At 43.2% G+C, this 24,301-nt stretch overlaps 1 protein-coding gene across 1 annotated transcript in view; it reads left to right on the plus strand.

The window, feature by feature from the left end:
* The window catches only part of Crybg3 (crystallin beta-gamma domain containing 3), a 111,067-nt gene that overhangs the window by 12,647 nt on the left and 74,119 nt on the right, over positions 1-24,301 (plus strand). Inside the window, 1 exon segment of the mRNA XM_028879448.2 lies at positions 11,059-11,125. Within this exon segment, the coding sequence (XP_028735281.2) occupies positions 11,059-11,125 (67 nt within the window).

Here is a 24,301-nt window from a genome sequence, read left to right on the forward strand (position 1 = left end):
TAATAGACATCATTGAGCAAAGAGGATTTTAGGACTTGCAGTGGGGGACCATATTTCTACGGGAAAAAATCTTGGGGCTCATGTACATGGCCTCCATGATATAGACATCCTCTTAGGAGGGTGTGGGAGTAATATTTGTAGTATAGTTAAGGACCACAGTGAGGGCTCAGATAGTGGCTAAGGGAATAGAGACCAGGCCTGAAGTAACTGTGAGATAAGAGGCAGTGGACACGTCTTTGTTATGCACTGGCATTAGTTTTGATTTGTGGTTGGCTTCCTGGACATAGTCTTTTTCTTCCTTTCCCACAGACTAGATTCATCTGTTTTATCACTGACCCTGTAGTTTTCAGACTCAGAACATCCTGAGATTACAGGTCTGGGAGCCAACTCATGTTAGCTGGTCTGTCCTGAAATTTACGTATTTATAGAATCATATCCAGAGGGATGATTTTGCTGAAAAGCCTATTGTCCCTAAGATGCTCTCACTGAAATAGGCATATGTCTATTTTGAGTTTTAAAGATTTTTGTGTTTCATTTGAAAATTTTATTTATTAATTTCATACATTTTGGCCACCCATTCTTGCTCAACCCCTTTCCACTGCAACCACGCCCGCTCCTCCCAACAAGTCCCCTCCCTGCTAGCCTGTCTTTTTATTTTGTTTTGTGGCCCACTGATCTTCACAAGAGCCCGCAGGATGGGCAGGGGTGTGAAGCCGTCCAATAAAGCATGAACGAATCAGCAGTGTCTATACCACTAAAGACAATGACCTGCTCCTCCCCCCCCCCGTCCCATAGCAGCCCATCAGCTGTTGAAGGGTCCCCAGGGACATTTTTACCATTCTGCAGAACATTTTACTACTGATGACCACAGCAGTGGGTCAGAGAAAGAGCCTTTGTTGCCTATCATCTTTTCTATAGTCAAGGAAGGACTGGAGCATGATTTGGTCACAATATAACAAAGGCCAGATTCTTGTGGCTTCTGGTTTCCTCGCAGGAGTTGGGTCAGGTAATCTGTGTGGTGAGAAGCAACAGGCCTAATGAGGCCGTGGTGGGAGATGTGGTTTCCTGGTCAGGGTCTAGATCCAGCTGACATTGTGAGGAGAGAGAAAAACCATACAAATCTGCCCTGATTCCTTTCCTTGCTCTTCTGCCAGTCCTGTGGCTGTAGACCTGGGAGACAGTCTTCCTTGTGGAGTGGAAAGGAACATGCAGAAAGGGGGCATGATTTCGGGCACCATGGAGCTAAGAAGAATGGAAGAGAAAGAGAATATCAGTTGTAGTTAGAAAAGCTTAGGTGTGGCCAACTTCCCCAAGGACAGCCAGTTGGCAGGTGCTGTTTAAATGTAAGGACTTTCCCGAGTGAAGTTAAGTGACCTTGTGTTTAGCAGTGTTCAGAATGACTGCCGATGACAATGGTTTTGATGTCTTCCCATCAGAGGTTTGCCTCGTCTCTAGAAATGCCAAAACATCATCCACTCCAGCGTCTGTAGAGAAGATGTGAAGCCTCCATAAGATGCTTAAGGAAACTGTCCTCATATCTCTAGCAGTTCTGGATTTTTCTGACAAAGCCAGATTTATGACGCATGAGGAAAAAAAAAATATATCACAGGAGGACAAGTCCTACAGGAGTTGGGGAACGGAGAGCTTTGCTTTCCAAGGGTGTCTTCCCCTCCCCACTGACCACGCCCCACTGGCAGGCTTATTTTAGAAAGAAGCAAAACTGTTTGGAAGGTTTAAGCCTAAATATTTACTTCTCCCCCGCCCCCAGAAACTGTTGAGTAAAAGGCTGCTTTGTCAAGCCCATCCTCCCTCCATCCAGGAAGCCGCCCTTTGAGCACGTGTGTGAGTGACTGGCAGGGGCCCTGTGCCGCTGTCGGTGACACAGTGCGGGGGGCTTCTCGCCATGGTTCCCACTCTGTACTTGGGATACTCCATGTGCTCCTTACAGTCACGGCTGTTTGCTGAGGTTGAACAGCAGTGTTTGGAATCCGTAGTCTCTGTGGGTTTTCTAATTAGTATGTAATCTTTATGTCTCAATATGGACCTCATCTGAATAGTATTAATTAAACAATGGTCTTCCTGACCAGATGTCTCTCTTCCCTATATAACCACCCGGCGTTGATGTCAGCTGAATCCAGAGAGGCGCTCAAGTCCACTGTTCAAGAATGTGGTGTCAGAGGGTAACCTCCGCTGATCACCTGGGGATGGGGGTAATTGTGACAATGTAGGTTGTTCAGCCAGCTTCAGTTGGCTTCCTTGACAGTAAGTTGTTTGTTTTATAACCCAGCACCCTGGGTGATGCTGTTATATGTTAAGAAGGCTTGAGGAAGACAAAGTTTTTTTGGGTTTTGTATTGGTTTTTTCTCTTTCCTTTACTGCTAGACCCCTCCTAGCACCAGGGAGGCCTAGAACATGCAAGTGGGTTGCTCTCTATCTGCCGGTTGGTTAGTTATTGAGCTCAGCTTCATGTTTCTTATCTGTCAAGGATTCCATTATCTTGTTAGAACTTAAATTAAAAACAAGAAAGTAAGTTATTTTAGACCATGGGCCAGAACCTCCTGGAAATTATTTGAAGTTCAGAATGTTAGAGTACCTTTTGTTTTTCATTGCCCAGAAGTTTTTTATGTCTAGCACAAAGCAAGTAAGTGCTTAAAGGGCCCATGTTGGAGTCCTGGGCTTCCGATATGGTCTGTATAAGGTTGTTTAGACATGAGGAGCTCGTGTGTACATTGACCTTCCAATTTGTACTCTTTTGGTTAAGTAAGACAAGGCTACTTAGAGATGCCAAGTATTATTTGTGTCTGTTTATAATAGTGGTTCTTGCCTTTTTCTCCCTACCATGAGCTAATTGAATGCTTTCTAAAAATATTACTGTTGAAATAGTCTTAGTCCCAAAGGACTTTACACTGTGAGCAAACCATAGGAATGGACTATTGTCTTACATGAAGTCTGGCATTATATGGATTTGAACATGTGTCTCATTGTCTTTGTTTTTGAATCGGAAAGTGCCATTCTTTGCAGTCTCCTCAGCTCCTTTTCTTTTTATGACACGGCATGCCAGTATCAACTTCTTGAGTGTCTGAACCGCTGTTTCCTCTCTCTTCCTCCCTCCCTCCCTCTTTTTTTGTAGTCTACACTGTAAAGGTGACAAAGCACCTCCTCTTACTGGACAGAATTTCTGGGGAGAAAAAAGTAGCAAATACTTAGGACTGAAGCTTTATTAAAACCTTCAAACATTTGGCTCATTTCTAAAAGAATGCGAAGTGTGGATAGCTTTAATCTTGCCTTTGTAGCAAGACAGGTATTCAAGGGAGTGAGGTCTTAATGGCAGGAAATTGATCTTTCTAGGGGAGGAAGAATATTGTCAAAATTGTTCCTGAAATTAAAGCAGTGAGACCCTGTTTGTTTCTAGTTATTTTCTGGAATGTGCCCTGTAGCTGGGTTCTCTCTCTCTCTCTCTCTCTCTCTCTCTCTCTCTCTCTCTCTCTCTCTCTCTCTCTCTGTTCTCTCTCTCTCTCTCTCTCTCTCTCTCTCTCTCTTCTCTCTCTGTCTCTCTCTCTCTCTCTCTCTTTCTTCCTCAGCCCCCCTCCTCCTTCTCCTTTTTGGTATTTTTGAGACACGGACTCACTATGTAGCCCTGGCTGTCCTGGAACTCAGGCCGTAGACCAGGCTGGCCTCAAACTCACAGAGATGAGTTCTTTAACTCTGCCTCCCTAGTGCTGGGATTAAAGGCATGTGCCACCATGCTGAGTTTGGGTCTCTTTTCTAAGAGGAAACTTTCTTGTGCTTGAAATCCAGCAAATCAGATTTTGATCACTTTAGGTTATGCTGCTTAATCTGTGGGTCTCTGGTGCTGGTTATTCTTTTGTGATGTCTGTATCCCAAATAAATAAATAGGAATGTTCCTATGCTTGTTGATGTAGACTGTTAGGGTAAGCAACACAGCTCATATTTGAAATGAAAATTAAAGGCTAACTTACAATGACTTTTTGCAATTAATATTTTTGGCCTAAATTCTCTATAATTTATTAAGAGATTATATGAAGTGTAAATAGTTGTGGTTTGTTTGTTTGTTGTGCTGCCCTTGGTCCATAATAATTCAGTGTGTACAATTTGGAAAACATGTTTTAATTACTGCCCAAAAACACGGCATGAAAAAATATTTAATCTTTTTTCATTTAATTAATCTTTTTTCAGGAAGCAACTACTTTTGCTTCCTGGGATTTAATTTCACAGGATTGCATAACAGCGTCCATGATTAATCATGAACAAAAGCAAACTAAAAAAATAAAAATAAACACTGAAAAAGATTTTGTTCCTGCTGCATCGTCTGCGCCCTAACCTGACTTCCCTTTGTTGTCCTTACGGCAAGAGGACACGGATCAGACATGGCTGCTGTACCGTCGTGTACACTCCCTCATTAAGAAAAGTCTCCCGTTTGTCACTACAGTGTTCTCAGTGGAACCTGGTGTCTGGTGGGATAGGCATGCACAGATTGATAGCCTGTTACCAGTTCTTGACATTGAACACACTGGGCTGGGTGATGGACAGAAGTGACACATTACTGAACTTGAAAGTTCTCATATCTGAGTTGAGCAAATGGGCAGACAGCTGTTACAATTAAAAAGCAGGTCTTTCTGGGTGCAGTGAGAGGAAAGAAAACATAGGCCAAGCTGAACTGTGGAAGATTAAATGTTGGTTCAGGCGGAAGTACTGCAAACAGAAGAAAGCAGTGTGTTGGTCTGAGAATTTGGCATGTTCTAGCGGTGACAAATGATTCTTTGTGGCAGGTGTATCTCAACCAGGTCGAGAATAAGTTGTGTGTGTGTGTGTGTGTGTCCCTTCAACTTACCAGTGGATGAAGATTTTTATTTTTGGTTTTTCGAGACAGGGTTTCTCTGTGTAGCTTTGCGCCTTTCCTGGAACTCACTTGGTAGCCCATCTGGCCTCGAACTCACAGAGATCCGCTGCCTCTGCCTCCCGAGTGCTGGGATTAAAGGCAGGCGTGCACCACCACGAAGATTTGTTTTTTTTTGTTTTGTTTTGTTTTTAGCAGAAGAATGTCATGATGACATTGACAAGTACTTTGATCTTCTTGTAAAGAATTAATTGAAGCAGAGGAATCCTATAGATACAAGAGATCAATTAAAACAGTACTATAATTATTTGGAAAATAAGTGTGGAGATCTTTAGTCACACAATGGCTCTCACATCTAGTCCTCTTGCCTCTGCAGTGAAGAAGGTAGTGTGGCTCCAGCCTAGCATCATCCTCTCAAGCCTAAACACAATTTGAAAATGTGTTGTTTGTGGCACTCAGCTAATACTCAACACATATTAAAGTTTTGCATTAGTGATAAGAATCATAGGAATTAAACATAGGAAATAAGTTTTAGAGACTTGAAAAAGCTTCCAATGATGATTTAGTTGAACTTTATTTAGTTGTTAATACCATACATTCTGCTGCAAACTGTTTTTCAAGTGTGTGTGTGTGTGTGTGTGTGTGTGTGTGTGTGTGTGTGTGTGTAGGACCCCATAGTCCCCATTAGTACATGTTTAGTTTTGTGCATATGTGTGATGTGTGTATGTGTGTGGGTGTAGGTGGGTGTGTGGTGGATGTGTTTGTGGGTGTGTATGCACTTGGAGGTAATGACAGTTCCTTGTAGACTTTCTACTTCAGTTGCATGAGACTTGTATTAATTAAGGTTACTATTGCTTTGAAGAGACACCATGACTACTGCAACTTTTATAAAGGAAACATTTTAATTGTGGAAGCTCACATAGTTCAGTCTATTTTTATCATGGCTGTGAGCATGGTGGCAGACAGGTAGGCCTGGTGGTGGAGAAATAGCCAAGTGTCCTACATCTTACGACAACAGAAAGTTGACTGACTGTCACACTGAGTGAAGCTTGAGAAAAAGACATCAAAGCCCACCCCCACAGTGACACACTTCCTCCAGTAAGACCATATCTATTCAAACAAGGCCACACCTCCTAATAGTGCCACTTTCTTTGGGGGCCATTTTCTTTTAAACGGCCGCATTCCACTCTGATGCAAAAATGCATTCAGTCCAATTTCAAAAGTCCCCATAGTCTGTAACAGTCTCAAACTTACTTCAAATTCCAAAGTTCAGAGTCTCTTCTGAGATGCATGACAATCTCTTAACTGTAATCAGATGAAAATAAAAAAGCAGGTCACATATTTCTTAATTTATTTTTAATTTTTTTTGTAATTTGATTTAATATTACATATCAGCCATGGATTTCCCTGTCCTCCCTCCTCCCGCACCCCCCCCCCCTCAGCCCACCTCCCATTCCCATCTCCTCCAGGGCAAGGACTCCCCTGGGGATTCAGCTCAACCTGGTAGATTCAGTCCAGGCAGGTCCAGTCCCCTCCTCCCAGGCTGAGCAAAGGGTCCCTGCATAAGCCCCAGGTTCCAAACAGCCAGCTCATGCAAGGGGACAGGTCCGGGTCCCACTGCCTGGATGCCTCCCAAACAGATCAAGCTAATCAACTGTCTCACTTATCCAGAAGGCCTGATTCAATTGGGGGTTCCTCAGCTATTGGTTCATAGTTCATGTGTTTCCACTAGTTTGGCTATTTGTCCCTGTGCTTTTTCCAGTCTTGGTCTCAACAATTCTCGCTCATACAATCCCTTCTCTTTCTTGCTGATTGAACTCCTGGAGCTCCACCTGGGGCAAATCAAAACGACTCTGAGATACCACCTTACACCTGTCAGAATGGCTAAGATTAAAAAACACTGAAGACAGCTTATGCTGGAGAGGATGTGGAGCAAGGGGAACTCTCCTCCACTGTTGGTGGGAATGCAAGTTTGTACAGCCACTTTGGAAATCAATATGGCGTTTTCTTAGAAAATTGGGAATCAATCTCCCCCAAGACCCAGCTATACCATTCTTGGGCATATACCCAAGGAATGCTCAGTCATACCACAAGGGCACATGCTCAGCTATGTTCATAGCATTGTTTGTAATAGCCAGAACCTGGAAACAACCTAGATGCCCTTCAACTGAAGAATGGATAAATAAAATGTGGTACATATATACAATGGAGTACTACGCAGATCACATATTTCTATCACATAATGTCACAGGATATAAATTACCATTCCAAAACATAAAGAAAGGAGCATAGGAAGGAAATGCTGGACCAAAGCAAGACCAAAAACTAGCTGGGCAAACTCCAAATACTGTATCACCATGTCTGATGTCAAAATGCTCTCCACATCTCCAATTCTGTTCGGATTTGTTGACTACAACACACTTCTTTCTCTTGGGCTGGTTTCACTCAATGTTAGCAGCTCTCCTTGGCAGGTAACCCACAACTCTGGCATCTCTAACATCTTGGCTTCTCCAAGGCAATCCAGGCTTCAACTTCATAGCTTCATGCAATGGCCTCTTTACAAGGCCTCCATTTAGGGACACCCCTGACACATGCCTGGCCTCAGTGACTTTCCTTAATCTTGGGGGCAAATTGCATGATCCCTTTCTTCTGTTCTTCACTCTAAAGCCAGAACCACATGGCCTAAGCTGCCAAGTTCTGCTGCTTACTGGGGCTGGAACATGGCCCCCTGTTTAATTACATCTTCATCAGCTTTCTGTTTTCCTTCACTGCCTAAGTTTGGCTGTCCTTGAACTTGCTCTTTAGACCAGGCTGGCCTCAAACTAGGAGATCACCAGCCTCTGCCTTCCCAGTACTAGGATTAAAGGTCTGCACCACCATAACTGACTCAACTTTTCCTTAGTTCCTTTTCACAAGTTGGAAACAGCTGGGTGGGATCTTGCCCTTAGGTCACCACTCCCTATATTCCATTTCTTAATCTGTTTATCTCCTTGAACAAAGAATTTACCTTCATTCTGCTTTCTGGTGTCCCTTTTCTCCTCAAATATTTGTCCTTGCTCAGCTTGTTCCTTTTCGTTCTATGTCTTCATTAGAGTTAACACTAGTAACAACACAACCGAGTCTATACTAGGCTGTTTGAGATTTCCTCTGCCAAGAGTATTAATCCAAAACTCTTCAGTTTAGCCTCAGGCAAACTTTTCAAACAAGGGCAAAGAGCAGCCACATTCTTCACCAAAATATCACAATCTCTAGGCAACATACTAATATTCTCCTCTGAAACCTCCGGAATGAGCCCCTCATAGTTCAAGTAACTCTTAGTCCCACTCTCTTGCATGTTCCTACTAGTATGGCCAATTAAGCACTCTTAAAGTATTCCACGGCTTTCTAAATCTAAAGCACCAAATTCCTCCAAACAAAAATATGGTCAGGCCTGTCACAGCAATACCCTAGTCCCCAACTTCTGTCTTGGCTAGGGTTACTATTGCTGTGAAGAGACACCATGACCATGGCAACTCCCATAAAGGAAAACATTTAATTGTGGTGGCTTGCTTACAGTTCAGAGGTTCAGTCCATTATCATCATGGTGGGGAGCATGGCAGCAGGCAGGCAGGCAGACGTGGTGGTGGAGAAATAGCCACATGCCCTTGAGAAAAAGACTTCAAAGCTCGTCCTCCCCCCCCCCTCCAGTGACATACTTCCTCCAAAAAAGGCCACACCTCCTAATAGTGTTTGGGGGCCATTTTCTTTCAAACCACCACAAGACAGTAGAGCTTTCGTATGTACTAGTCTAACTTTTACTAGTATTATTTACAGCCTTACCAGGGAAATATATTTTATAGGAAGGACTCTCGAAACACAGGTGTGTCTGACCTTTTGATATTGTAACATGACTTTGTCATTACAGAATTCATGCTTAAAAGCTGCACATTTGAATGACAAAATTTAAAATGTGTAAAAAAAAATAACACAACATTTTAAATAAGTTTTCAATTTTGTGTCGGACTGCATATGTCGCTAACCTTGGCCACATGTGTAGCCTGTGGAGGTTAGAGCTGCCTATTCGAAATGAAGCTTAGGAAATTTAAGAAATGGAGTATTAAATTAAGCAGTTGCTATATGTTTAATTCCTAGGTAGCCCATTGAAGATAGAGTTCCATGGTTCATTTATAGGGTCAGCACAGTCAGTACCCTGAGCTGAGCTGTTCCTTACAGTATGCCAGTTTCTACAAGAATTTTGACAGTTTATTTTCTTTGGCTTGAGCTTAAGTAGACTATTATCCATTATACATACTTAAAATAAAAAGAAAAAAGAAAACCCTGAAATATATAAAATATCCTTGCGACAACAGGTAAGGTTAGTAAAAACTTTTTAAAAAAGAAACCACTCTCCTTTATAACTGTAATCACTGATGTATTCTTGTTCTATGAAATATATGTATTATGTTACAGTTCTGTATTCAGTATTCATCCTCATCTTTGACAACTTCATGCATGTAGCTAATGGACTTTGATTACATTCACCTCCCCATCACCCTCTCTTATTTCCTCTCCTACTTCTACTGATCCCTTTCCCTTTCTAACTTCTTCTCCTTTAATGTCTCCTTGGGGGAATGTTGGGATTGCTTACATGAACATGAGTGGGAGGTGTCAGTGTTACTCTGTTTTTCTTCCCATAGAATTTTCCATGTGTTGAACCCACAGCTGACATATTTATCTTTTTTTACTTTTTTAAAAGACATTTTAAATATTTAGAGGCATAGCTGTATCTCTGTGTTCTTATATTTCAACATAAAATCTCAATCTTAGGAAATTGTAATCCAGTGTATCTCCCAGGTGTTGATGGCCTTTGTCATACTCTTGTCTTTTGACTGTCACTGTTCATTCTTTGGATATTCTCCAGAATAGCACTGGAGTTTATGGGTAGAAAAGTCTATGGAGTGTAAGTTAGTTCCCTTCTCATCTGCTCTGGGATTGGTCTTTATCTGATTTGAGTTTATGATGCCTCCTCTTTTCATTGCTGCACCAAAGGTGAGCATGGGTCCTGGTCATTGTGGATGGGCTTGTCCCTGTCTCGGGGCTCTAAAGTCTTCACACTGAAGTCAGGACAAAGGAAGATCATGTTCTGAAACGGGTTGAGCCAGTTCTTCATGGAGTGGCATCCTTTAACCTCTGTTCTCATTCTCATCTGCTACAGGGTTACCTCTGTCTATTCCAAGTTGTCTGCTCTAGTGTTGAACTAAAAACAAACAAAACATGGGTGCCCCCAAGTACTGTATTCTTGGACTTCCTGCCTTCAGACCTCCCCAGGTGGTACTGTGTGGAGCGTGCACAGGCTGTTGTTTGCCCTGTTCTCCAGACGGCTTTGTTCATTCAAGAGCTCTAACATTTAACAGATCGCATTGTTAGAGACTCTGAACCAGTCTCCCCAAATAGATTGAGTTTTGTGAAGACCCCAGCTTGCTTGTCTTGATACACTAAGAGCCAAGCACAATCCTTGATACGTGGGAGACAGTCTTAAGGGTCTTTTTTGGAAGTATTCAATTTGTCAAAGGATTAGAAAAATTTGAAAACATAATAATGTATAGACGTGGATGCATTTAGATTTAAGATGTCTTTCTGCCTGGTAGCAATGGATGCAGTTGAGTTTTGAGTGTCATTTCTTGGAGCATCTGTGAATGCTCCACACAAGACAATTAAAAGTGACTTTCCTAAAATTGAATTTGAATTTAATTAAATTTGAATTACTTAGGTGCTGTCTCGGACAATTTGGGGTCAGATAAATCTACATCTATTTTTAAACACAGAATTCACTGGGTAAAACTATATGTTTATATAATGATATGCTGAATAGAAATATCACCTAGCACAGGCATTAAAATAATATCAGGCTGTGGAGAACCTTGATAGAAACAAATACTGAATGCTGGCACTTTCCAACATTAGATGAGCAGTGTACCAGTGCCGCTGTTACTGTGATGTGATCATCAATATAAGACTACAGGCAGTGTAATGAATTCACAGAAGTTTTGGAAGGCTGGATGAGCAGGATTGAATATGCTTTTCCAGTTTAGATTCCAATCAGCCTATTCTCAGGACTCCCCGATCATTGCAGATGAATGACCTTTCAATTCTTGTTTTAGATAAGCTGTACGTGTTGAATAATTTTCCTTTAATTTCAGACCACTGTTTTTATTTTTCAGTGTTGAAAATGAGCCCGTGAGCACACATCAGAAAAAGGGAAATGCACTTTCATCAGAAGCAGTAAAGGTATGGTGTAAATTATTGTTTGTAAATGTTATGGTGTCCCACCAAGAAAAGTTTACATTCCTGCACATTCTTCCTTTTAGGGTTTTTGGTTTTTGTTTTCTAGCTCTTTAACTGTGTACAGAAGGCATGCTGATTAACGTGCCACCACGGCTATTTGTTTATGTGTACAGAAGAGCATGTTTATTTTACATTGTTAGGGTATCCAGCCTAGCCCTGTACTTGGTCCATGAGGTGGGGTGTGGGCGAGCTTTGAGAAGGTTGAACTGGCTGCGTTATGAGCTTCAGTTGAGAGGTATTTAGATGTTTGTGCCTTAGTTTTTAAATATCGAAATCAGAGTATATGAATTTCCTGGTCTCTTTTCCAACGGAGATTTTAAAGATTAAGTTGCCTATGGAATGGTATAGACACCTTGCAGTGCTTTGGGGAAGTACAAATCAATACTGTGTCAGTGCTACAGTGTGAGAGATCTTTGTTTGGTTAGCTCACGTATGAGCTTCCTGGGCACTACAGGATGAGCACCAGCAATGTATAAGCTACGTACCTATCTGTACAGTTGACAGGGAGTGCCTAAGGTCCTTGAAAATTATTGACCTTTTCAGTTTTCCTAAGAAAACGGATTGTTGGGTTATTTGGCTAGTTTTGTCAACCACAGGCGTGGCTTTGGTTACTAGTTGCTTTCTTTATTTATTTGTGATTTGTGACAGTCAGTCAGTTGCATCCACTGGGTATTTTAGGTTAAATTAACCTGGTCAGTAGAAGCATAGAGAGTTATCTAAATTTTCTATTACGGTTGCCTGTACTTTTTGACATGCTGAAAATGATAGACAATGTACGTGCACTACACCTAGGAAAGTTCAGGTGTGCGTTCTTCCTGCTTTCTCAATGGAAGTGAAAATAATCTTTGCTTTATTGAGAGAAATAGGTCAGGGTCCCCTTTTCCTTGCTTGCTTGAGTTTGGCTACTAAATCTTGCTTTCCGGTTTCTTTTTTCTTTCTTTTTTTTCCAGGCAGGGTGTCACTATGTAACACAGACTGTGTCTGCACCCGCTGTGGTCCCCACTCTGGCTTCTGAGTGTTGGGATTGCAGGATGCTTCACCATGCCTGGCTCCACACTCACGCTTTCTAACTTCTGCCTCCTACTTCTCTTCTATGACAACGCTCGACCAGTCTGCCGATTTACTGTGGCACAGGCTCGCTCTGCAGCCTTTTCTCTCTTCTTCAGTCGCTGAGAGTTAACCTACACAAGATTCTCACTTCTCAGGCTGTGTCTGAAATTTTACCCTTGTGTTTCATAGCTACTTCTGAGATCTCACACTCCCAGGGTTCTTTGACTACTAATTCCTGTCCATCCGTCTCTCAGCTCCTCGTGGCTTCTATGCTGTGGATCTTCACCAGCCCTTTCTGCTTTCTTGGTTTCCTATACTTTTGCTCTCTGCATATTTCCCCGCCCTGCCTGCATCTGCCTGCATCTGCCTGCATCTGCCTGCATCTGCCCACTGCCTACACTTTCAGTCAGCAGACTTGGATAAAGTCAGCCTTTTATTTCCAGTCGTCCAGTCTTCCATCTCCAGAGATTGGCTCTCATGGTCTTCTTTCCACTCCTAGTGTTTGAGGTTGATGCCCAGGATTTCATTCTGAGGTCTAGGCAGCTGCACAATTACTACTTGTACTCATGAGATTATTCAGGGTTGCTTGCTTACAGGGGCATCCAGTTCATCCATGATCAAAAATGACCCAAGGCACTCTCTTTTCTGGAATATTTTGGTCCATATAACTTTTTATTCTTCTCATTCTCGCTCTCGTCTTCAACCTGATGGAAGCCACTGGTACAGTTTTTTTCAGCCTCGTCCCATGGACCTATCATTTGTGGATAGCTGCTACCTAGGATTAAAGCAAGTATGTGTATTTGCCGAGTTTCAGCATGGCTCCAGGAAGGGACCAGACTCGGGGCAGTGAGGGAATGAAGAAAACTTGTACAGAGGGACACATGAAAAGCTGGAAGTAGGTGGAGCGGGCTCTCGGGTGGAGAAATGGCAGCACCTCGGAGATGAGTGTGTTTATTGTGTACAGTTGAATAGAGAGGAATGTTACCACACACAGATGAACAAGGAGGCAGGGTGTGTAGTGAAAAGCTGGACCAAAGAGGCAACCTTAGCTAACCTCAGGAGGAATGGTCTCTGCAGGGGAGCAGTCTTCCGGCCGTGAGTGTCTGGAGGTGAGGGAAACAGCTGTGGTGGACATTTTCTTCACACACTATCAACATTCCTACTCAGACCCCAGAGGAAGGACTTTGCCATCGCTCAGAGCTTCACCCCAGGGGGAAAGGTTTGCCGTTCCCAGGGGTCTGAAGCTGTAGGTTCCTTGATGTAGCTGAGCCCATGTCAACAGCACAAATTCACTCAGGCCTTCACACGCTCAGGGCTTCCTCCTCTCCCCATATGCATTGGTAATACCACCATCAGTCACATGACTTGAGGATAAAAACAGTTGAAAAAGGTTAGCAAGAGCATGTGTTATATTGTTATTTTGAGCAGTTTCAATTGGAGAGTTTTCGTTTGTTTCATTTCTTTTCTTTCTTCCTTTTTATTTTATTTTATTTTTCTGGTGTTTTTCGAGACAGGGTTTCTCTGTGTTAACCGTCCTGGATGTTCTGGAACTCGATTTGTAGACCAGGCTGGTCTTGAACTCACAGAGATCCGCCTGCCTCTGTCTCCCGAGTGCTGGGATTAAAGGCGTGCGCCACCACCGCCCCTCTTGTTTCATTTCTAATGACCAGTTTTCTGAAATGTCCACACTGTGTTCATCCTGTTAACCCCAGTTGTATGCCTTCTACAGTAAAGGGAAAATGTACAGTCTGACACATGACAGATTTAGGATTAGTTGACATAGTCATATATATCTTATTTTATATTTGACGTTGAGTTATCAAGTCAAGATGTCAGTGATGTTGCCTAAGATGTTTGAGTACGAAAATTTACTTTACTTTTGAATAGTTACAGCTATAGTTTTATATTCTATTTGGACATCATTAAGTTCTTAATCCGAACCGTGAGTTCGAGGCCAGCCTGGTCTACAAAGTGAGTTCCAGGAAAGGCGCAAAGCTACACAGAGAAACCCTGTCTAAAAAACCAAAAAAAACAAAAAAAAAAAAAAAAAGTCATTTATATGTACTATAGAGCCTTTGGTTTTTCTAACATCGCTAGCTATTTCTAATGTTTGCATCTATTTGTCTGCTAGAGTATGTATTTCTGTTATATTATTTGGAGTTTTTATTTTAGCTGGAAAAATTTATCAGATATCTGGTCCTCATCATGCCATTGTCCTGTAGCCATTTTTAACATGTCTCTGTACTCGCATACAGTTTTATTTAGAAGAGATAGAAAATGTGTTGTGCCCCTTCTCGATTTCAGAGACTGTCTTTCCCTTCCTCCCTTTCAAATATGAACTCACGAAGGTCTGCACCCCATGCCCTGTGCCAGGGATGTTGGTGGTCCCCCTTCCTGCATCCTCTGTATCCTGCCTGTCTGCTTCTAGCCTTGTCTTCCCATGCGCCTCAGCTCTCCCTTGTATGTGTACATAAGTGACAGCAGGAGTCTCTGAGAATCTGATTACCTCTCCCCAGTCTGTCACTTCACTCGGCTCCTCCATGTTACTCAAAAAAACTCACATGGAAGTCTGCCTTAAACACTTTCAGTTTTTAATGTTTTCTCGTCCGACTCCTGTGTTTCCTTTGGTGCTCTCAGACACCAGACTCGGGAAGCTCAGTGCTGTGTTTTTGACATGGCAAGGATGTTTCTGACTCCTCAATGAATGAGGGCCATTCTGTAAAACCAGTACATTTCAGGTCACTTAATGACCTCATTCCTTCCCACACTCAGGAGCATTTTGATCTCTGTCCTCGGTCTGCTTAGCCAACTGAAACACTTCATCTTCCAAGTCTTATTTTCTTTTCCAGAAAGCTTTTTGGCCTCTCTTTGCTTTATGACACTGGCCTTTAGCTTCCACCTCTGGCTCGTTCCTTCTCACTTCTGTCCCTGATTCTCTCTGGGCTAAACAATGTCTCATGTCTCATGTAGATGTTTCACAGAGACGCTGAAGGCGCCTCACCTTCCTCGGTGTTAGTCATCCAACGTGACGACTTGCCGTCCTCGGCTTCACCTTTTAACCCTCAGCTCTTTGCCTGATTTCTTTTACCCTGGAAGCCCCAGATTGGATCATTAACATTCCTTACCTTTTTCTGTGTATGTCGCTTTGAAATCTCAGATTCCATCTGCCTGAAAAATCTCAGTATCTTCAGGCATGTTCTATACTTTTTTTGTGTGTTTTTATTTGGAGTGTGGGCTGGGAAGTGGGGAGAATTATCTGACTGGGACTTGAATGCAAGAATTAAAAGTAGCTAACAATGTTAGAAATACAGGAAGATCTACACAGCGTATAAGTGGCGTGTGTGCGTGCGTGCGTGCGTGCGTGCGTGCGTGTGTGTGTGTGTGTGTGTGTGTGTGTGTTGGCATACATGTGCCGTAGTGCAAGTGTGATAATTAGAGGATAACTTCCAGGAGTTGGTTCCTTCTTTCCGCCACATGGGCTCTAGAGATGGAACTCAGGCCATCAGATTTGGTGGCAAATTCCTTTACCTGCTGAGTCATCTTGGTGGCCTATACAATGAATATATTAGTTTGTGCATATTATAAGATTTCTTGTATATGTGGCCCATCTTTCCTGCATGGGTGAAGTGGCAATCAAATTTAAGTGTATTATGTGTTTTCCTAGTAAGAGACTAAGTTACTGAACTAATTTTGTAAGACACTTTGGCCTTAATAAAAGTTTGCTAACTTTTCCATTCCTAGCCATTTAGATAATAGCAATATCATATTGATTTAATATAAACATTGTGAAACATCTTTTTCAAGCGTGGGAACACTTTTTTGCCTCAACCGTAATCATCCCCGAAACACCCTGTGTAAACAAATTAAAGCAGAACTCCATGTTCATGGTGGAGTCCCCTGGAGCCTTACAGGCCACGTTTCTTCTCTGCCAACTGTAACACGTCCTTGGAGAAGTTTTTAAATGACATGTGTGATGACGGAAAGAGCATAGTCTTCGGAACCAGACATCTGGGCTCAAGTCCCACATCTCCCGTAATGTGGTCTTGTAACTGGAAAGATGTTCTCCGCCACTCTGAACTGTGGCTTATTGATCTGTTGTAGGGTGCTCATTGCTTATTTCATAGATGTGTTTTAGAGCAGACCGAGACGGTGTCTAAAAGCACTGGTCACAAGAGATACTTGGAAAAATCTTGCTTTCTTGCCATAAAAAGTGTGGCTCAAACGTAAACGTATCTCTAAGAAGGCTGGTGATGTATTTTGGTTAAAGGGTGTAGAAATTGGCTGTTAGAAACATTAATTCTGCTTGGCTCTTAGATTGAATGCCTGCAGGAAGGTGTGATAGAATGAATTCAACTTGTAGTCAGGGCCCTTGCCTCCTCACTGCTTTTGTGAAGGTGCCTGGATGGAGAAGGCACATTTGTCACCCTGCTCTCCTGGTGGACAAAGGCACTGTAGGAGCCTAAGCCTATTGGCCTGGCTGTGCAGGTCTGGACCTTGGGATCTCTGAGTTCCTGGATATGTTGTCATGGCTATGTTTGACTACCCACAGGCCAACCTGTTGTAGAGCCAGGAGGTTGCTACATTGTTACAAAGCATCTTATTAACATGAACACTGAGTCTGAAGTATGTATGCATTCCTGATGCGTGTGAGAACCTTTGCCATAAAGGTGTCGAACATTAATTGTAGAGCATTAGACTCTTTTCAGACTGGAGCAGTCTCTACACCATTATAGGAAGAAATGGTTTTCCTCATAATTCATTTTTTTTTCCTTTTTCTCATTTCATTGTCTGGTAAAGTGCACCTTCATGCCTGTAGCCTAATGTGTATTGCTGAGCTTGGGGTTCTACACAATTCTCTGATGTTCTTTTCCTCTCAGATGGTACACCGTGGGAAGATTCTGTAGCTCAGAGAAGGTACGAAATGGTCAGGTTCACTTCCAGAAGTGTTGCCTTTAAGGTTTCAATGAAGCCTCCAAGAGGTGGAAAGAGGTGCCTGGTAGACAGTCCGATGTACAGGCTCATATCTCAGGAATTTGAGCCGAGGATGCAAATCTGAGGGTCATCTGATTGACTGAGTTCATGGAAAATGCATCTCACAGAGAGTGCGTCTAAGTGCCGCGCTTCCAGGCCGGACTTGGAGGAAAATGCTATGTATGTATGAGAGACGGCTACAGGGGGTTGACCTGGAAGGGTGTGGAGGAGAGTAGTCAAGGAGGAAGGGGAACTGCTGAATGATGTGACAGAAGCCAGAGTCTCTGGCTCTTCCTTCAGATGGATATCATCCTCGGCTCAGAGGGAAACAGGTCCACTGAGTTAACACGTGGACAGTGTCTTTGGGGAAGGAAGGAAGCATGGTCGGAGCATGAGTGGAGAACAGGTCAGCTTGCAGGGATTGTGCTAGGGGAAGGAGAGCATGTCAGGGTTAGTAATGCCGCCTTAAGGATGCTGGGCTAAGGAGAGAAGAGAATCTCATTGTGTCCGGACACAGACTTCTGCTTGCCTAGAGACTCACTGAATTGAGTGACTGGGCTCCCTAAGAAGATACCAGGGATGGTGAACTGGTGCCCAGTGGAGGGATCCATATGGGGGGAAGGGTAGTCTCTCTTTCCTCCTTGCATGCAGAGCTAGAGAAAGAAGTAGGCCAGAGGCCACCATGCCGGTAGAGGAGAGGCTAAGTGCAGACTATCAGGGAATGACCTTCAGATAGAATGCAGGTCTTCTACTAAGTGTGAATGGATACCAGATGCTTAGTCTAAGGACTGTGAAAAGGGTTGGAAAGACTTCCTGGTGAAGCCCTGCCTAATTTTAAACCGAGATTTTTTGGCAGTGTGGAAAAATAAACTGCATTTTGCATGGTTAGGGATCACTTCAGTGGAAAGTAACCAAGGATCAAGAAAGGATCTGAAGGTTCTGGCTGTCCCTAATAGCTGAGTAGGGAGGATGAAAATGTGGGAACCGAAAGAGAGTCAGAATTGACGGAAGGAGGCTGTTCCGAGGCTGGAGCATTGGTATGATGGGCCAGCTCTGTCAGTGGGGCAGGGTTGCAAAGATGCGAAGGTGTGAGTGGACACTTGTGTTTGCCTGAGATTAAGAGTCAGAATCAGGACGGTTACAGTAAAAAATATGCCCGGAGGTGGAGCAGAAGCGAGTGTAGATCCCTGGAGTTGAGGGTGCAGAGGAACTGGTTAGTGTTTCTGAAGGGCTGTCCTTGTTGTGTGCAAAAAAAAAAAAAGGCAGTAGCTGTGTGGCTAGGAGGACCGAGCAAGGTCTGGTAGGAAGAGTCATCTGCCCCTCCTCTTTCCCACCCAGTATCTATATTTGGCGGCAGTCCCGACATCCTCAAAATCCTAGTCAGTATGTTGATGTGGCCCTCCCACCTGCTAAGGCTGTATTATAATAATGAATGACAATGCGTTTGAGTATTGGAATTGTATTTTTTTTATTTTTAATAATTTTTTTTAATTTTTTTCTTTTTTATTTTTTAGAAGATGAAGTGTTCTTTCTACTTCTCTCTATAAGTGCTCAGCACTTTTTTTCCCTTTATTGGAACTCTTAGGAATTGCCCACTTTGTCCCATCACTTTTTGCTTTTCTTCTGCAACCTTCTAGCCTTTCCTTTCCCACAAGCGCAGAGCTGCCCCCAAACAACAGGAATTTCTGAAAGGCCAATTCTGTTTCGGAACCTAAGAGACCATTGGTCATTCTTCCTGGTTTAAGACCTCAAAGATTCCCTTCTGTGTTGTGACTTTTCCTGTTTCGTCGTGACTTACTCACTGCCTAGCACCTTGAGTTCGAAATGGGCTCACAAACTTCTGAGCAATTATAACTGAATAGTTGGGTACTGAATGATTTTTCATAGTCTGCTCACCCTCTATGTTCCAACAAAAATCTGCGCACCTCTTAGACATGTTTGGTGTACCTAGAAATGGTCCCACGAGTGAAATAGAGCTTTCTACATTTGTGGGTTTTATTTTGTAAAGGAAGTAAGTGTGTGTGTGTGTGTGTGTGTGTGTGTGTGTATGTGTGTGAGTTTACTAGTGAACAGAAGGATAAAGAGAGAGAAAAGAATTAGGTAGGTGTAGCATACAGGACTTAGCTAACTAATGTAGATGGTGATGACAAGGCCTATAGAAGAGTGTGACGGAGGTGAGGGCTGAGTTATAGACACCCAAGGGAAGATGGTCTAGACAGAAGGAAGAGTAAATGAACAATTCCCAGGAGATCTGTCACGGGATGGTCCTCATCTGGTTATAGTCTGCCTGTGGTCTTGGCATTCCTTACTCCCTTCTGCTTTGGAGTTACTTTGTCCTTTGTCTGGAGACCAATATCCTGGAGGGAACAACTCAGTCTGGCTTTGCTCTCCACAGATTTCCCTGACGTCTTCTCTTGTCACGACTTTTAGTCTTTTATCCAACCTTAGCTCTGTCATTGGTCCCTTTCCCTTCTGTCCTTTAGCCTTCTCCCACACTCATAGTGTGCACATCGTTCACATTTCACATCCCTTACCTTGGATCTGGCAAGCTGAAATGTTTTCTTTAGACAGTGCATCTCTATCCCTCCTCAAGTTAATTAGGCCCTCCATTGTGGGCCTCCCTTTTCTAGACGTCTCCCCCACCCCCAGTGGTCAGCATCTTGTTCAATTGTCCACTCAGGGTAAGACCATAGCTAAGTGAGTCTTCACCAGTACTAACTTGGAGCAGACTGTATGTAGATGGATGAACTTAAATAAAGATCACACAACATCACAGCCTACTATGTTAAAAAGAAAAAAAGGAAAAGAATTCTAAAAACACATGCCTTCCTCTTTGCAGTTATATTTTATGTGTGGAATAACTGTATCTTTGTGCATAACTGGAATAAATGTTTGTTATTGTTTGCTTGAATCTGAGTGCTTTTTTTTTTTCTCCTGTCTCCTCAGAACAATGGTAAACAGGACTATTGGCAAAAGGAAGTGGGCCCCACCTAATGAGAGCCTGTGGTTGGCCTAGCTTCATTGTTTTCCAGGCCCATGGCAGAGAACAGCTGCTTTAGATCAGGCTTGAAATTTTAACTATAGAAATGCAGATTTTATTGTAGGTGTTTCAGTTAAATGTTCTTGCTTGTTCACATTTGTTTCCAGATTTAGAAACTCCCTTCTTGTTGAGAATCTTCTAATTACTGAGAAAAAAATTCTCAGAAGATTATGAGGGGAAAGTTAAGCAACTGAGACATTTAAAGACATTGCCGAAATCCGAGAAGCTGAAAATAGAAAATGAAGAGAAGCAAGCATTGATTCCTTTGTGAATCGCAAGGATTTTAATAATATTCAGTTGTCCATAGTTCGCCTTCTTCAAGTGGCCATGAGTGGAGAGCAGTCATTCAAGCTAGTCACAGCAAAGCGTGAATCAGACACTCAGTGCTGGCTCATTTTGACCCATGGAGAAATAGCCTGATCAGAAATTAGAACAAATTAAATGAAGTAGTCAAAGGACAAAACTGTCTTTGATATATGTGAATGAACTAGCATGTCTTTTGCCAAATTATGAGACCGTTGAGGCCAGGGCTCCACTAACCTAATGAGGGGCTGTAGGATGAACAGGGTGAGTATGGGAGGTGGAAATGTGGGGTTAACTCGAAGATGAAACCCATGGAAGGTGAGCCTTGCAGAGACTCTGAAAGGCTTGTATATTCCAACAGTAGAGGCTTACAAGTTATATCTAGTCCTAACTTGATATAATAATAGAAAAATGCTGTTGAGGGGGTGGGACCAGCAACAAAACAAAACCAACATCACTTCTAAGGTGGCCACCTTAAAATACTGACTTGAAATCATTTTGCTCATCATATTTTTAACATTATTTTCAATGCCTCATAGTATATTTGATGTGTTATTTGTCGGCGTTATTTACCGGGCGCAAGAGAAAACACGAGTTACAATGGAACCCACTATTAGAGTTTTATTTGGGCAGGGGAAGGGGGATTATGTAAGTAGGCCTAACAAAAAGGGAGGTGTGGAAGAGAGAGTTGGGGAGCAGGTGGAGCCTGCTTTTATAGGTCACCTCATGCATGCCTATATGTGCGTATGTAGCTGTGCCACGCATGCGCATAGATTACATGACCACACTGCGCTTAGATTACATGACCACAAGGCACGTGGGTTACCTAGGACATAAGGCCGTGGAGTGACTAAGCATTTTGCCTGACTGCTGGACAGCTCGTGTGTGATCATGTAGTTGGGAAGTGACTAAGAATGGTAACACTCCACACTTTCTGTTATTATAAAAAGTAGGGGGTTATGGTGGCGGGTGAATGGGAAGGGGGGTACTGTGTCTCCCCGAACTGATTCCGGCTGACGCAGTTAATTTTTGGGCGTGGGGAGAGGGCTTTTCTTGAGGTAGCCAGGTATTCTGAGGTAGCTGATTGTCTTTCGCTGCTGTTTTTAGCCCTGTGGAATCATCCTTTGTTGCTTAGATCTGACAGCTTGGATCTGACAAGGTGCTGGTGAGGGACCACCAAGAGAAGTTTAGGGAAAAAAATATTTTTTGGGGGAAAGGGAAGCTGAAAGGGGCAGTCCCAGGATGAAGGGGGAGGGGTCCTGGAACCAGGAAAGTTTGAATGATACTATCTGAAGTGGATCTGACCTGTCTAGGTGGGTCTAAGATGACTCTGGAGCTCAGAAGGATTTTTAAGTTTATGAAGGAGACAAATTTTAAACATATTAAGAAGCAGCCAGAGGGAATTTAAAATCCTGAGCTGGTAGCCATGATACTATAGTGTTTAGTACTCTGCTATCAGAATTTTATTGTTTAGTGTTAAAAGCTTTAGAGTCATATGGCAAGAGAGAGAAATCTGGAACTTGTTTTTTTTTATTATTACCGATTAGGCTTTTTATCTTCACCTGAGAGAAACCTGTTTACTTTCATTATGGAGGTATCATTTCAGTATCCGGGAGACACAGGTGATTGATTGTTGAGGGCATTTAACAGTAATAAATTGTTATATTAAAGTCTGTTTTGTTTGTTTGTTTGTTTGTTTTTGAGAGTCCAGACCCTTTTGAGTCAGGGGGTGTCAATATCTCTGGAGTGTTACTGTTTCTTACCGCCTGGGTATATTTGTTGGTCCTTGTTGTGCCTCCAGCTCTATGGCTGACATTGGTCCTGTAACAGTTAGCTGAGTAGTTAATTAGAAATTTGAATATGTTATTAGAGACAGGGAAGAGAAAATGATGAAGCAGAATGTGATCAGTAGGGACAGGAGAATCTGGAGGGGGAGTCAGGAAGAGAAGACATATGGGGTTCCCAGTCTGGTGGGATTGAGTACAGTTGTGGGATGAAACCTCATTCTTCTGGAATTGGAGACAAGGCAGTTGATTCTGGTGTCCTCCGGAACTTAAGAGAGCAGGGCCCTGTTTGCCTCACTGTGTATGAGGAGTAATTGCCGTGGGGTGGGGGTGGGGTAAAAGGCTTCAGGTGACATAGATGAATCCAGTGGGGGAAAGCCCTCAACCTCAGCAGCTGTGGAGGTTACAAGAATTACCTTGACGGGTCCCTGCATTTAGGGGAAAGGAGTGAGGGGTGCTGCCCTGGAGGGGAAAGAAGGACCTGATCCCCAGTGTTGATGGGGGCGGGCAGGGGTTGTCACATGGCTGAGGTAGGGAGTGGTCCGCAAAATTCCATAGGAGGGAATGGAAATGATAGAGCAAGGAGGTGAGCAGGTTGTCAGGGAGGGGAGAAGGTTTAGATAGGAGGCCAGGGGTTAGACCTGGACTCCTGTACATGAGTTTGAACCGTGCAGTGGAGAAGGGTTGCTTGGGAAGAGCCCGGAGCCTGAAAAGAGCCAGAGGCAATAATTTTACCCAGTCAAGGTAAAGTTCCTGTGACATTTTTTTTTTTTTTTTTTTTTTGGTTTTTCGAGACAGGGTTTCTCTGTGTAATTTTGCGCCTTTCCTGGAGCTCACTTGGTAGTCCAGGCTGGCCTCGAACTCACAGAGATCCGCCTGGCTCTGCTTCCCGAGTGCTGGGATTAAAGGCGTGCACCACCAACGCCCGGCCTCCTGTGACATCTTAATAAGAATGTTTTTTAAAGAGCGGTTGGTCCATTCCACCTTCCCTGAGGACTGAGGATGGTAAGGTATATGGAAATGCCAAGGGATGTTAAGAGCTTTAGATAGGGTTTGGGAAATCTGGGAGGTGAACTCTGGGCCATTATCAGACTGGAGAGAAGCAGTGATCCCAAACCAGGGGATGATCTCCCGGAGAAGGAGGTCAGCGACTGTCTGAGCCCGTTGATTTGGAAACCGGAAATGCCTCCACCCAGCTGAGAAGGAATCCACGAGCACTAGAAAATATTTAATTCATCTGACCGTGGGCATATGTGTAAAATCGAGCTGCCAGTCAGGCCCTGGAAGGGAGCCTCCAGCCTGGTGGGTGGGAAAAGGTTGGCTCCAATATTTGGAATTGGGATCTGACTTTTGACAAATTTACAAGAGGCAGTAATAGTTTTTTAAGAACTGTCAGTCCTCAGAGGTAGGCTGTAGGTGGGCTGTGACAAACTGAGACAGGGCCTGACTATTAGGGTGAAAGAACTGATGGAGATAGGACAGTCCTGGAGAGGAGGAAGGGGCTGGAGGAGGAGGAGGAGTGGGAGGTGGGGAAAGCAGGGGTCATTAGCAGGATCTGAAGTAGTAGTGAGAGGTTCTGGTTCAGGGTGCATAGCTAGGAGCACGTAGGCAGGTGAGTAGGAATCAAGGAGAGAGGGTTTGGCGCTAAGATAGAAAAGCGCCTAGATGTAAGGTAATTCCTCCCATCTGCGCCTTTGCTCACAGAAGTTAGATAATTCCTGTAAAATATTGGGGTCCGACAAGCCATTAGGTGGCCATTTTTTATTATCTATGGGATACTTAGGCCATTTTTTAGTGCCGAGGTGGATAAGCTTAGAAGTCTTTAAGTAAGGCATTAAGCTGAGAGGTTTGAGGGTTTCCAAAAGGCATCCCAGAGGAGATGTGGGCTTTTGGGATTGGAAGCCTTGTTTCCCATGACTGTGGAAGAGAGAAAAATAAAAAATAATAAAAAAAAAATAAATAAATGAGATC

This window comes from Peromyscus leucopus, chromosome 12, assembly GCF_004664715.2.
Source record: "Peromyscus leucopus breed LL Stock chromosome 12, UCI_PerLeu_2.1, whole genome shotgun sequence".
Taxonomy (NCBI): Eukaryota; Metazoa; Chordata; class Mammalia; order Rodentia; family Cricetidae; genus Peromyscus; species Peromyscus leucopus.